The sequence below is a fragment of the Rana temporaria genome, chromosome 1 (assembly GCF_905171775.1).
Source record: "Rana temporaria chromosome 1, aRanTem1.1, whole genome shotgun sequence".
In the NCBI taxonomy this organism is placed as follows: Eukaryota; Metazoa; Chordata; class Amphibia; order Anura; family Ranidae; genus Rana; species Rana temporaria.
In genome coordinates, this window is record NC_053489.1 from 230,989,129 (window position 1) to 231,004,140 (window position 15,012).

The 15,012-nt window shown below is 43.3% G+C and overlaps 1 protein-coding gene across 2 annotated transcripts in view; it reads right to left on the reverse strand.

The window, feature by feature from the left end:
* Window positions 1-15,012, reverse strand: part of GRK3 (G protein-coupled receptor kinase 3) — a 403,808-nt gene that overhangs the window by 366,983 nt on the left and 21,813 nt on the right. Inside the window, exon 1 of one of the 2 annotated variants that reach the window (XM_040351342.1) lies at window positions 9,181-9,452. The exons of the other annotated variant lie outside the window; for it this stretch is intronic. Coding sequence (XP_040207276.1) covers window positions 9,181-9,293 — 113 coding nt within the window. The 5' untranslated portion in view covers window positions 9,294-9,452. Of the gene's footprint in view, window positions 1-9,180; window positions 9,453-15,012 lie in introns of those variants that run through there. 2 annotated transcript variants of the gene reach the window in all.

Genomic DNA, 15,012 nt, shown 5'->3' on the forward strand with positions numbered 1-15,012 from the left:
ATTAAGAGGATCTCTGTTATGAAACGTGGAGTCGGCCATTGTTATATATATTTTTTTAATAGCTGCAAGCTATAGCTGTCTTTTATTGTCTCTTCTTCATTGCCTAGGGAGTTCCTGAGACTTTAAACATGTACAGCCTGCTAAATCAGGACTCTTGTCTTATTGGTTCCAAAGGCATCTGGCTCTCCACGCCTCATAGATAGTGTTTTTATAGAAAAGTAGTACTAGACTAGAGCTGTTGGCTTCCTCCTCCCCTGGCCCACCCTCCCTTGGGTGCAGCACATTTCCTTTACAGCTGTACAAGTCTGGAGACTTGCTCTTTAGATTTCGGTAGTCATGCTCTATGCTTTTTCTTACCAATGTATATTGCATATCATTACAGTAAGAACAAAAAGAAAAAAACAGGACTACATAAACCATAAATGTAATACATTGCAGCACTTTGCCCATCATTAGATGTGGTGGCTGCATTTTTTATTTTACTTTAACCACTTCCATACAGGGCACGTATACACCTTCCCGCCCAAGCCAATTTTCAGCACTGTCGCACTTTGAATGGCAATTGCGCGGTCATACAACACTGTACCCAAACAAAATTGGCGTCCTTTTTTTCCCACAAATAGAGCTTTCTTTTGGTGGTATTTGATCACCTCTGCGATTTTATTTTTTTGCGCAACAACTAAAAAAAGACTGAAAATTTTGAAAAAAAAATAAGTTTTTATTTTTTCTGTTAATTTTTTTGTAAATAAGTAAGTTTTCTCTTTCAATTACGGGCACTGATATGGCGGCACTGATGGGCACCGATGAGATGGCACTGATGGACATCGATGAGGTAGTACTGACGGGCACAGATGAGGTGGTACTGATTGGCGGCGCTTGTATGCGGCACTGATGGGCACACATAGGCGGCACTGATGGGCACACATAGGCGGCACAGATGGGCACTCATGAGCGGCACAGATGGGCACTCATGAGCGGCACAGATGGGTGGTACTGATGGCTACTTATGGGTGGCACAGATGGGCACTGATAGGTGGGCACTGGGCATGGATGGGCACTGTGGGGTGGCACTGATGGACACTGTAGGGTGGCACTGATAGACAATGTGGGGTGGCACTGATTTACCTATGTTGCCAGTCAGTGCCCATTTTGTTGCCAGTCAGTGCCCATCTTTCTTTTTTTTTAAATGTTTTTTTTTTTTTTTTTCACAGCCTTTTTTTTTTTCAGTTTGCCCTTCCCTGGTGGCCCAGGGTGGGCTTCCCTGGTGGTCCATGTGGCTATCCGAGGGGGGGCTGCGCTGATAAACAATCAGCGCGAACCCCCCCTGTCAGGAGAGCCGCCGATCGGCTCTCCTATACTCGCGTCTGTCAGACGCGAGTGAGGAAGAGCCATCAACGGCTCTTCCTGTTTACATCGTGATCAGCCGTGATTCGACACGGCTGATCACGTGGTAAAGAGTCTCCGTGAGAGACTCTTTACCGAGATCGGTGTTGCGGGGTGTCAGACTGACACCCCGCAACAACGATCGCCGCGATGCGCGCCCCCGGGGGCGCGCAGCGGCTCAGAATCCTGAGGACGTCATATGACGTCCAGTCAGGATTCTACAACCACTTTGCCGACGTCAATCTGTCATTGGCGGGTGGCAAGTGGTTAAAGACTTTACGCCTCTGTTTTCACTTGATGATCTTTGATGATCTGGTCAGCAACGTCCTCCTGTAGAGCGTCCCCACTCTGGATGAATGAGCACAGGGGCAAATGTTGGCAGCAGTGTTGTCAGTTTTGGGGAAGGGGTGGTAGAATAACTAGCAGATTTAGATACACTAACAAATTGAAGCCAAACTCCAGCTCACACTGCAATTAAAAGTTTTGTTCCTTTTGCGAGAAAGGATTTACGTGAATAAAAGCTAGCGATTGTAAGCATCCCTGTCAGTGGTAAATTATGTGTCTCAACCTTTTAACTGCTAGATTTGCAGGGCAACTCCTGTTTTTAAAAAAACAGACTTACTGGCTGGATCACCAGATGAAAACAAAAGGAAAGAACTCCTAAAAGGGAAAACCAATACAGCCATCACAATGAAGGCTGCATTCACACTACAGCGTTTTTAATCGCAAGCAGATTTGCCACGGATCTGCCCGCGATTTGACAGCGCCGATGTATGAATGACAAATCGCGGGACTCGCATTTGAGATGCCATTCATTTGAATGACGCCTCAAATCACGGTGCAGGTCTTCTACGATTGTCACATGATTATTCGTGACAATCCGCATCGGGGGGAAGCATGTCAACCAAAATAATTTAGTAGCTACTTTGGGGCGACATGCTTCCCGCAATGCGGATTGCTACGATTGCAGCGTGACAATTGTGGCAGACCCGCACTGTGATTTGAGGCGTCTTTCAAATTAATGGCATCTCAAATGGGAGTCCCGCGATTTGTCATTTACACATCGGCGCTGTCAAATCACAGGCAGATTTGCGGCAAATCTGGCCTCGATTTGACAGCTGAAGTGTGAACGCAGCCTAAGAATTGGTAAGCTGCAATATAATAAGTACGGTTTGCTTTTGGGTTTAATGTTGCTTTTTACCGGTTCACAGGGTGTAGAAAAAAAAAAAGGCAGAGACTATCAAAAAGCCGCGCCTTTCCATTATTGCCCTGTGCAAAAGGCCCTATGGGTCATATCCATAAATGCTTGTAATAGTTTTGCTTTTGGCTTACACCTTGCAATACATACACTGTGCAGAAGTTAAAGTGGAGTACCACCCATTTACAAAAAGTGTAGCTGCTGACTTTTAGTAATTGGATGCTCACCTGTCCCACAGTCCAGTGATGCGGGCGTACGAAGCACCGCTCCTCTCTAAGGGGGGGGGGGGGGGGCATCACTACTGTGGGCGTCCGGCTGTGGCTTCACAGTAATTGGCCAGGCAATCTTCTGGGACCTGTGACGTGTCTCAGAAGATTGCACGTAGGGAGGGGAGAGGAACTTAATTCCTGCGCGGCGGAGCCATTCAAGGAAGTGGGAGCTGGAATCCTCTAAAAAGAGGTGGTCTAGCTGACAGGAGTAATAAAGTAAGTGTACCTGGAAACTTTTCGCTATAGCACAATGAGTGCAAACCAGCAGGATGGGGGGGGGGGGGGAATTCAACCACTTCAGTGCGAGTATACCCTAAGCCCCCGTTCACACCTAGGCGTATATACGCCTGTAGTGCGACGCCGCTGCAGCCCCGAGACGCCAGAGGGATGATTTAACATGCACCTCTATGGAGATGGTTCACATCTCCACGCCGAACGCCTGCCGCCTGAAATGTGAACCATCTCCATAGAGGGGGTGAAGGCTGCATTCACAATCGCGGCGTTTTGTCGCCGCAAATCGCGGTACAAAACGCCACGATTTTGTACGCCGAGGTGTGAATGCAGCCTCAAGGACCATACACACACACTGAGATTCGACAAATGATAATTTTTTTTTTTTTTTTTGCATGTTAGTCTCATCGAAAAAGAAAAGGTCACTAAACTTAGGAAAAATTCTCATACAACAGAATACTACTTCAGAAGTGATATAATGTGTTTCCGAGCATGCGTGGTCTTGCTCTTCTGATTTTTTTTTCAGATGAATACTGTACTGAAAATTTTCCGGTTTATCCCTTCACGACAGTTCATCTGAAATTATCCGATCGGCTCTCGAAAACTGTGTACTAACATTCAGATTATGGTACGATGGCTTAGAAAGCGGTATTTTTCATTCGATTTTCTGATCGTGTGTATGGGCCTGACATTCAACCAGCTTCTTCCTCAAAACGATTAGAAGCCATAATGAAGCTGGCACTGGCTGCAGAAATTCATACGCTAACTTTATAAATAATCGTTATATTGACCCCCCTTATGGAAAGCTCTCCTGAGCAGAAGAAATCCTGCTCTGAAAAGTTACACAATAAATACAGGTACAAAAGCAAGCATGCACCAGCTGCAAAAAGCATGCATAGCTCAAATACATCCAAAGCACCTCTTTAAAATACGTATGGCGCCTTAAAGTGTGCAATCAGTTGAGCAGGTTAGAAACTGTTTAACCAGAGGACTAAAAGATAACTAAGACAAACAAAATCCCCAGTAATGAGATGCAAGGGCTTACAGTAGCAAGCTTGGTTTCCATAGCCGTCAGTGTACACAGCTCTCCTATGGATTTAATTATGATAAGGCTTCTAGAGCACTTAGTGTGTTCACAGTTACACAAGGCTGAGAAGAGCTACCTATCAGATATAGAGGGAAACCATGGTGATTAGCGTCATTTACAGCCTTGTGACATCAGTGGTAGTCCTCATATATAGCAAGTCACACGTCACCTACACCACCTCTCAGCCCTGCAGGCACAACACTTATAAATTTAGATCCATTTTCACCAGTCGTCAAGGTGTCAAACATTGTAGTGAAGTTTTATTGCTAATCTGAATCCCTAGAATCTAAACATGACTAAAGTGTGATGAAACCTCATTAGCAAGAACTAGAGCACCAAACAGGTTAAAAATACTAAAGACACTACAGTCTCTAATAAAACTGCTTGCAAAAAAAAAAAAAACAGGACAGGTAATGGTAAAGAATCTTAAAGCAGGCCTACCAGAAACGACCCTCAAATTTAAAACCGCAACCAATACTGTAAATTAAAGCATTTAATTACCTGTCAACTGAGCATCTAAATGTTGCAAACTTACCGTATATACTCGAGTATAAGCCGAGGTGCCCAATTTTACCACAAAAAAAAATAAAAAAAATGGGAAAACTTATTGACTCTAGTATAAGCCTAGGGTGAGAATGCAGCAGCTACGGTGAGCGGACAAGAGGGTCAACAATACCCATTTGCACGCCTCACTGTGCCCATTGCATCCTCACTATGCCCATTGCATCCTCACTGTGCCCAAGTCAGTGTACCTGAAATCGACAGGCTGCGGGCATCCATTCATTGTTTAAAAGTCGCGGTCTCCTCCTGGTCCCTTCCATGATAGGCGTTTCTCATCCTCGGACTCAGTTTCCCAGCAGACACTGTGTTCAGTGTTCTGCCAATCACGGACGTCTTCTTGTCCGGGGATGAAAAGATGTCCGATTGGCGGAACACTGAACACAGTGTCTGCTGGGAAACTGAGTCCGAGGATGAGAGAACGTCCGTGATAGGCGGAACTATGTCTGCTGAGAAACGGCCATCACGGAAGGGACCAGGAGGAGACTGCGACTTTTAAACAATGGACGCCCGCAGCCTGTCAATTTCAGGTACACTGATTCGAGTATAAGCCGAGGGGGTATTTTCAGCCTTAAAAAAAAAAGGGGGGGGGGGGGGGCTGAAAAACCTTGGCTTATACTCAAGTATATACAGTATATGCTTTTTTTCCCCCTCCTACTACAAACCCATGTGCCAACTTACCAAGTAGACATCAACAATGGGCGGCTTATGCCTTTTCACTGCCGGCTACCAGCCCCAGATCCCACACATGCGCAGTACAAGATCTGACACGGTTATGGTTTATACGTTGCCACGGCAACGTCAACATAAGTGGCATTACAATAACCAACACTTATGTTAAAGCCATTTAGAACAATTAAAAAACAAAAAAAGAAAAAGAACGCTGTGGTGATTTGGCCTTCCCAGGGGGTATCTGTGAGGCCAGGGCTATGTCACAAGAAACCAGGAAGTAGAATTACATTTAAAAAAAAAGGTAAGCAACTGCTAAATCTTTAATGTAACAAATCACTGTAAGGTCATTTCATATCAGCATACATAGGTCCAGGCCAATGCAATTTTATTAGTGAGAGGGGCGAAGGGTCCACTTTAACTTGCATCAGCTATAGCCCTGAAAGCAAATACATATAGCAATAAAAATAAAAAATAAAATAGGTCTAACATTTGTGTGGAATACAGTTACATATGGCAAGAGGCATTGAGGAGATAATAAATGTGATCGACACACTCAAATTGGTGGTAGCATTATTGAAGTCAACCAATCTCACCACAGGGCTTCATGAATGGAATAAAATGTACATGCATAGATACATATGCAGTGTCTAAAAATAGGGCACAAAAACAAAAAACAACAATCATTGAGGAAGACTGCTATATAATACAGAGTAATTAACTAGTGGACTCCCCAGTGTCCTGGTATTGGGGATAATCTAGTGGAGTGGAACTTAAAAAGTGTTTACGTAATGATTTTTTTTTTTTCCGTAATCTAACTTTTTGGGGGTGGGGAAGGATTTGATGCCGTTTGTATCCACTTTGGGGAAAATCACCATCTCTAATAGTCCTGGGCACCAATTAGTGATGTAAAACCCCAAATTTTAGGCCTCATGCACACTGGATGCTTTTAGGCCTCGTGTACACTTGGCAGTCATTTACCACGGATGTGGGAAAACGCAGACCACATCAGAATCGCGCCACAGTTTGCGTTTTCGCACGGCCGGCGACCAAAAGGCTCCATGTACACTAGCAGCTCCTAAACCCAACTCCATAAAAGCCTGTGTCAATGTACACATAGGGTTTCAGCAGTGTTTAGGGAGGTTCAACCTCCCTCTCCTAAACACGGCAAAATCACTGTAAAAAAATAAAAAAAATCACAGGACGATTTTGTCGCGTTTTCCAGCAGTACATGAAGCCTTAAAGTGGTTCTAAAAGGCAGAAGGTTTTTTATCTTAATGCATTCTATGCATTAGGATAAAAGAACCTTCTGTGTGCAGCAGCCCCCCTCAGTTCCTCCAATACCTACCTGAGCCCCATCCCAATCCAGCGATCTTTCAAGAGAGTCCGAGGACTCTTTCTCCTCATTGGCTAAGACAGCAGTGGGTGGCTCCCACTGCTGTCAAAGTCAGTGAGCCAATGAGAAGAGGGAAGGGGCTGGGCCAAACCACAGCTCAGTGTCGGAATGTATACACAGAGCAGAAGCTCAGGTGCCCCCACAGCAAGCCACTTGCTGTGGGGGGCACTCAGCAGTAGGGAGGGGTTAGCAACGCCTGAGAGGGAACCGAGAAGAGGAGGATCTGGGCTGCTCTGTGCAAAACCATTTCACAGAGCAAGTTAGAATTTTTTTTTTTTAAATAAAGAAAAAAACAAGACTTTTTAAACGTGGCTGTTAGGGGCATCTGGTGTTTTATTCTTTCTGCCATAAATGCCCCTGCATGTTAGCCAATGTGTACAGGCTTAAATCCAGAAAATGCAAGCACCATCCAGGAGCAGCAGCATTTTGTTAAAAAACTATTGGACACGTGTAAAATCATCTAAATAAAACGCTAATGCTTTGTGCGTTTATCCCTTGAGCGTTAATTTCAAATGGTCAGAATAAATCCAGACTCTGGCCAACTTAATGAGTTCACACCTGAGAATCTGACGCACCTAAACATGTTAAAATGTGTTACACTTGTCGAGTATTGTTTATGCAAAAACACTGCTGCCAGAAGGAAAGGCGTCTAGGAGAGATAGCAAAATTATCCTGTGTGCACGAGGACTTAGAAATTGTCACAAGAGCAAGAGCTGAAGGGAAATCTTCCCAACGGGGACATCTGTTCTGATGACAACTGTGTAAGAGGGGAATACCTCAGATTTTTGCATCTCCAGAACAGGACGCGCAATAAACTTTTCCTTTGTATAAAAGTATACCGTATATTTTCTAGGCTTGCAGATTTGTGTCTTTTTTTGTGCTGCATTTCTCACTGCAGTTAGTCATCAAAGAGGGCCAACAAAATAAAAAAAGTGTACGAGAAAAAAACAAAAAAACAGAAAGGGGTTGATTTTTTTAATGACTTGCCCGCTCGGTATTTTAGTATTTTTATAACTTCATTAGCGCTGCCACGTCACATAGAAAATGCTAGACTGGTGAGAAGTTGTCATTTGTATAACAAAATAGTGCAGGACTGACAGAAAAGTGAAATTAAACCAAAGTGCCCCGGGGCACTTACAAAACCGACAACACACCCAGCTATGACAGCGACTTTACACACCAACATTTAGAAGCCTCTTGGTTGTGTGTTTTAAATATTCACAGAAAAAATCTTAACAGAAAAAACCCAGTGGGCCAGATTCTCGTACAGCGGCGTATCTTTGCGGCGGCGTAACGTATCCGATTTACGTTACGCCTCCGCAATTTAGACAGGTAAGTGCTGTATTCTCAAAGCACTTGCTCCGTAAGTTGCAGCGGCGTAGCGTAAATCGGCCGGCGTAAGCCCACCTAATTCAAATTGTGAAGAGGTGGGCGTGTGTTATGCAAAATAACCATGACCCGACACGATTGACGTTTTTCACTTACGGCGCATGCGCCGTCCGTGGAATCTCCCAGTGTGCTTTGCGTCAAAGTATGCCGCAAGGACGTATTGGTTTCGAAGTGTACGTAAATAACATCCAGCCCCATTCACGGACGACTTACGCAAACAACGTAAAAATTTCAAATTTTGACGCGGGAACGACGGCCATACTTAACATTGGCTGCGCCTCATATAGCAGGGGCAACTTTACGCCGGGAAAAGCCTAACGTAAACGGCGTATCTGTACTGCGTCGGCCGGGCGTACGTTCGTGAATTTGCGTATCTAGCCGATTTACATATTTTGATGCGTAAATCAGCTTACACGCACCTAGCGGCCAGCGTAAATATGCAGTTAAGCTCCAACGGCATAAGAGGCTTACGCCGGTCGGATCGAATAGAAATCTATGCGCAACTGATTCTAAGAATCAGGCGCATAGATACGACGGCTCGGATTCGGACTTACGACGGTGTACATGGCGCTATGCCGTCGTAAGTCCTTTCAGAATCTGGGCCAGTGTGCGTACATATCACTAAAATCTAAAAAATACTTTCCAGCCAAATAAATGGTAAACGGTTCAACTAATATTCAGTTGAAAATATTTAGCAGGGTCCTTGTAAGGAAAAACATTACTGCACATGTACACACAATACACACACACACACACACACACACACACACGTACCCAATTGCAAAAAGCAGAGAGAAGGAAAAAAAGAAAACTAGGTTGTTCCCATAGTAACCAATCAGGCATCTGCTTTCACATTCTGACCCGCGCTGCAAAAAAATAAATAAAAAATAATCCTATTTCCTGCTTTCAACTCAGAATTAAAAAGCGGTGGTGTAACCACAGCAGATGCCAGCCCTATACTTATAGCATAGTGCCCAAGATGCCCAAGATCCTGCGTTACCTGGGTTCAGGCAGTACAATCTTCCTACTGGCCCTGGACGCGGGGGTAGATTTGCTCTTCTCCATTGCCATCAGATAGCTGACGTCAGCAAGTACCGCTTCTAGGTCCGCCATGACTCCGAAGAAGGAATCCCCCAAAATCAACTGAGAATTGCAGAACCACTACTAACAGGTTGTAGCATTGGTCCAAAATGACGTCATATAGTCATGGTGATTCAAGAAATATAAAAATATAGAATACAAAACTAAAAAATGTAATAAAAAAAAAAAACACACACACACACACACAAAAAAAAAAAAAAAAAAAGGGGGAGTTTTCCCAGTCTGGAACAGTGAAACGTACTTAGTTTTTCAGTTTTTATTCGCTTTTAAAGAAGATCATGACGCTAGTAGACCATAGTTCATTTTGGTTCCTTTTCCGATTATCCGACACAATATATGTACTGTATATATTCATAGACAATCTTTTGAGGGTTTATTTTATTATTTTTAAATTACAGCAACCCAGTGTCTATGTGCATCAGGCTCCTGTTCCTACACGATGCTTCTCAATTTGTCATCCCAACACGTTGCAGATGTCATGGTGAACACACATCCAGCTTCACTAGGCTCCTCGCCTCTACCATTGGACATCATTTTCACACAGGGGGTGAATGTACATACGTTAGATTTACAAAAGTGAAAAATCACTGGCTGCAGGAAGCCCAGCTCCTTTTTGCAGCAATGGCAGCCACAATGAGCTTCCTTTTTTCTACAAGTCTTCATATAAAAATCAGGGGATAGGCGTCAGACCGTACCAGCCAAGCCTGCTTATTAAAAAAAAAAATAATACATCATTGGCTAGATTAAAATGGGAATCCAACGAGGAATAAAAAAAAAATCCCAGGCAGGGAGCTTTGTAAACACCAGATCCGTCTCCCTCTGCAGTCTTCTGGCTGGAACAGCTGTTTTGGCGCTTACAAAGCAATCTCCAGCATATCCACAGGGCAGCAGATTGGGGGGGACCGAGCTATTCCCTTCTAATGGGCCAAATCTTGCCTTTCTTCTGTGCTGACAGCCTCCTGCTCCTGTACAGCAAGGCTCTATTAACATGAGCAGAGAAGCCGTGATGTCTGTTACTTCCTCTCCTGTGTGTGATAGCAGGGACGGCAACTCGGAAACTCTGGGGGGTGGATCGCTTCAGCCTGCCGGATCTGGAGCGCAAAGCAAATAGTGACAGCTAAACACAGGCATGCCTAGTGCAGGCTATTTGTTTAAAGCGGTTAAGCAAAAACTTTAAACTGCAAATGTCAAATATACCTTTGTTCAAGATTTCCAAGTGCTTTGAATGAATAAAATTATGCAAAGGATCAAAAACCACAAGCGAGCCAAGGGTGTAGCTTGTTGACATTTAGGAAATGTATTGGGTTTTTTTTCCCCCTGAAATAACGTACAAAATAGCAGAAAAACTAGGCCTGGATTATTGCTTCCTCTACATGCCTACTTAAAAAAGCAGGACAGGACAACGATGATAAAAAATGAAGGCCGACACTAAACAAATACAAACGTTGTTACCAACAATAGGCTATGCTTTTCTGTCATCCTATTGCACACAATAAAATTATCGGACGAATGATCGTCCATTTTTTTTTTGCATGCCAATCTCATATAGAAAATAAAATAGTTTACTAAAGTGACAAAAATTCTCGTACGAATAAAAATTCTGAAGTGATGTCATGTATTGCAGTGTATTTGTATTTTCGGACAACTGTACTGGTATCGTACGTGAAAAAAACATTTCTTTCTTGTCCCATTTTGCATGAATTGTCGTGATCGGGTCTCGAAAGCGGTGTACGAACGATCAGATTATCGCACGATCACTTGGAAAGCAGTATTTTTCGTACTATTTTATGATCGTGTGTACGGGGTATTAGGCCTCATTCACACAGGATTTTACTCAATGAATCCAGTGTATAACTGCCGCCGATATTAAATTGGATAGGTATAAAGCAATGGCCACGGGTGTTAGCAAGTGGTCGCACATGAAGCAATTACCTGCGGTTAGGAGCAGGTTATTCTTCCCCTGACGCAAGGGGGGAGATTTACTAAAACTGGTTACTAGGGATGAGCTTCGGCGTGTTTGCAAACTCCACGTGCAGAGCTCGCCAGGAAGTCTGCACGGCGCTGCGCTAACCACAGCCAGGGAGACATTGTCCCGACGCTTGGCTGCAGAGATCGGGAAATGTCGCCCTGCCTGTGGTTAGCGCAGCGCCATGCAGACTTCCTAGCGGGCTCTGCACATAGAGTGTACAAACACGCCGGAGCTCATCCCTACTGGTTACTATGCAACTATGGTGCACTCAGAATCTGGTGCAGATGTGCATGGTAGCCAATCAGCAGTTAACTTCAGCTTGTTTCAATTAAGCTTTGAAAATAAAACCTGGAAGACGATTGGTTACTCTGCAGAGCTACACCAGATTGTGTACGTATAGTTTTAGTAAACAACCCCCAAGCTGTCTGCATCCAGGGGCGATCATCTGTCCCCAACTGCAGGTAATGGCTGTTCAGCAGTGGCCATTGGAAAGTCAGTCAATGCTTTGTACAGGCTGCACAGCCACAACCATTCGCATTCACCTGTGGATCCAGCCGCAGGAGTACAGTGGATTCTTGCCAGCGGTGAGGAAAAGGCCTAAAGCTAGCCATACACAACTTCTCTTGTTCTGTCTACAGGATGAACAGAAGAAAAAAAAAAAAAAATCTAATTGTGTCCCCATTCACACCAAGGTCCCTTTCACACAGGTATTCCAATCAGGTCCACCTATTGGTTTTTCAGGCGGATCAGATAGTCCATTCACTCCTAGGGACCGGTGGGTGTAAACATACTTAGGTCTACATCCAATAAAAAAAAAAAAAAAAAAAAAAAAAAAAAAAAAGGGGGGGGGGGGGGGGGCATCCTCTGTCTAGGCGGATTGGATCGGAAGGCTACCCATTGAGCAAAGTGGCCTGTCTGTCTGCTCTGCATATACGGAGCGGATTCAGATCGGTCATCCGTCCACTCTCCTCCAATCAACAGGGCCTCAATGGACAGATCCCTTGCTGATCAAAACACGCACTGTGTGAAAGGGGCCTAATAAAGTGGATGCAAAAATCTCTACTGCCAGCAAATGCATGGATGTCTCAATACCCAAATAGTGACTGTATCTGATGGTCACTGTTCCTCCAATTTTCCACCTGGCGCAATTATTATTTATTTTTTAATCGACTTTTACCCCCGTAAGCTCCACCTGGATTTTGTGCTTGTAGGACCACTTACATTTTGGCCAATTCAGCAAGATTAGCATGAAAATCGAGCCATCGATGGCCAGTCCCAAGCAGGGTATGGCGGGAACCAGCTAAATTTTTATGTTTGTGTGTCACCTCTCAGTGCAGGTTTTGGAAGGTGGCATTGGTGGAACAAACCTGTGGAACATAGTCTACTTTGGGAGAGCATGGGACTTCATGACATTGCAGAAGAACAGTTAGGAGATAGGAACAGAGAGTTGTCACTCAATCACAGCATCACCATGTATTAAATAAGTGCATTTCAAAGTGTCCTCCCTCCCTCCCCAAATGCATGCTTGCCTCACAATTGTTCCCTCAGTCTCTGATGTTTAAATTCGATAACTCGCACAAGTTGTGGCCTGGTCATGGTTGCACATCAGCTTCCCATAAATTTCTATGGAGCATTTTTATTACAGAGCAGTGTGAAAGCAGCCTAATGCCGTGTACACACGGTCGGAATTTCCGACAACAAATGTTCGATGTGAGATTTTGGTGGGATATTCCGACCGTGTGTAGGCTCTATCGGACATTTGCTGTAGGAATTTCTGGCAGCAAAAATTTGAGAGCTGGTTCTCAATTTTTCCAAACAGCAACATTTCTTATTGGAAATTCCGACGCACAAAAATCCTACGCATGCTCGTAATCATTGAACTTCATTTATCTCGGCTCATAGTAGTGTTATACATCACCGTGTTCTTGACGTTCGGAATGTCCGACAAGAATTGTATGACCGTGTGTACTATAGACAAGTTTGAGCCAAAATTCAGTCAAAAAAAGAAAAAAAAATCCAGTTTTGTTGTCGGAATTTACGATCGCGTGTACGCGGCATAAGGCTCCACTCACACCTGGGTTGAGCAAATTTCCAGAAGCACGTCTGTGCTCAACACCAGCTTTCCATTTTAAATTAAGGGGCCTGTTCACATCTAAACAGTGTTCTGCCGCTTGTGCATCAAAAGTACAGGAGCGATATGTTTTTGCCCACCATAGACTTGAATACTAGCTTGCATAAAATGTGTATTAAAAAGAAAATAATAATAATAATAATAATAATAATAATAATAATAATAGTAGAAAAAAAAAATTGAACCAAGAAGCCAATGCTCAAGTGCAAACCTACCCTAAAACCTTATTTTTTGTTGCTGCAGCTGTAAGCATACAGTAGCATGACTGGACATTGGCTACTACTTGTTTATGAGCACACATGGCTTTATCGTGGAATATATACCTTATTTTCTGGATAGAGATGTTGAGCTGCGTGAATAGTTTGGGGACTTTGGGATAACAGTCTGAACGTCAGAATATTAATTTTCCACAGAATATAGCTGATAAACCAAAATTAGAGATGCAATGAAATTTTGGGCGAAATAGGTGTTAAAATCGGCAGAATGCCAATAAGCGAAGATACCAATAATGGCACCGAAAACGCACCACATTTTTGCCGCAATGTTACCACAAATTTACAGATATTTTTCCACTATTACTGTGCTTATGGTGTGTGTCTTTCATACATCATGGTCATGTGACACAAAAACCGCATTAAAACATAACACCGTCAATGATGCGTTCTTGCTGCATTTTCAATGCATTTGAACTGGGAGACATGTTTTTGCAACTGTCCAAAATTGCACCAAGCTGTATTTTTAACACCACAATGGACGCGCAAATGACCAGTGCAGACATACATAGAATTTAAGGGGGTACATTTTTTGTGAGATTTTCTAGCGCTACAGATACCAATGATGGCGGACAATAAATGCATAGTCATTTAAATTGATATTAAATTAAAAAGTCAAAGACAATAGAATTATATATAAAAATATAAATATTTTAAAACGGTCATTGTTGGTTTCAGTTTTCGGTAATGTGCATCCTGTATTTTCAGTACCAAAATTTCCATTCGGTGTACCTCTAACCAAAATAGTAGAATAGGTTTAAAGAGAACATGACAACTCTTACATTTTGGCCCCCGAGGACTATATTGCTTTGAAAAAAAAGTGGAAGTTCCAAAATGCCAACAGTCTATAAAGAAGAAACAGGCATATGCAGCATGCGGTCAATAGGTTTTCTAGAGTACCTGCCTTTACACACAACACTCAGCTTTCTCCCCATGGGATGTAGAAAGCTTCTGGGTTTGGCCTAGGGCGCTGAGCGAATGGCTCATATGCCAGAGTTGACAGATTCTCTATAAGTACTATAGCCACACAATTATATGTAGAAACCACAATCAATGATTCCAGTGTGCTCCTCCTTATTACATGGGCCCTTCATACATAACTGCCCCCTTGGGAACACACCATTAGATTAAAATAAATATGTGCCCTCTGGCTTTTCAGGCACCTCTCAAAGGCCATAATTGTTTGAGGTTAAGGTAGGTAGATATTGGAAATGACGAGAAAAAAAATAAAAAAAACACCACACAGCACACAAAGTGCTTCATCAAAAACAAAATGTTGTATTTGCTACAGAGAACAAAGTAGTAAAATATATAAGTGCTAGAAACTGGGAATTTAAAAAGGCATGCCTGCTTAGACAC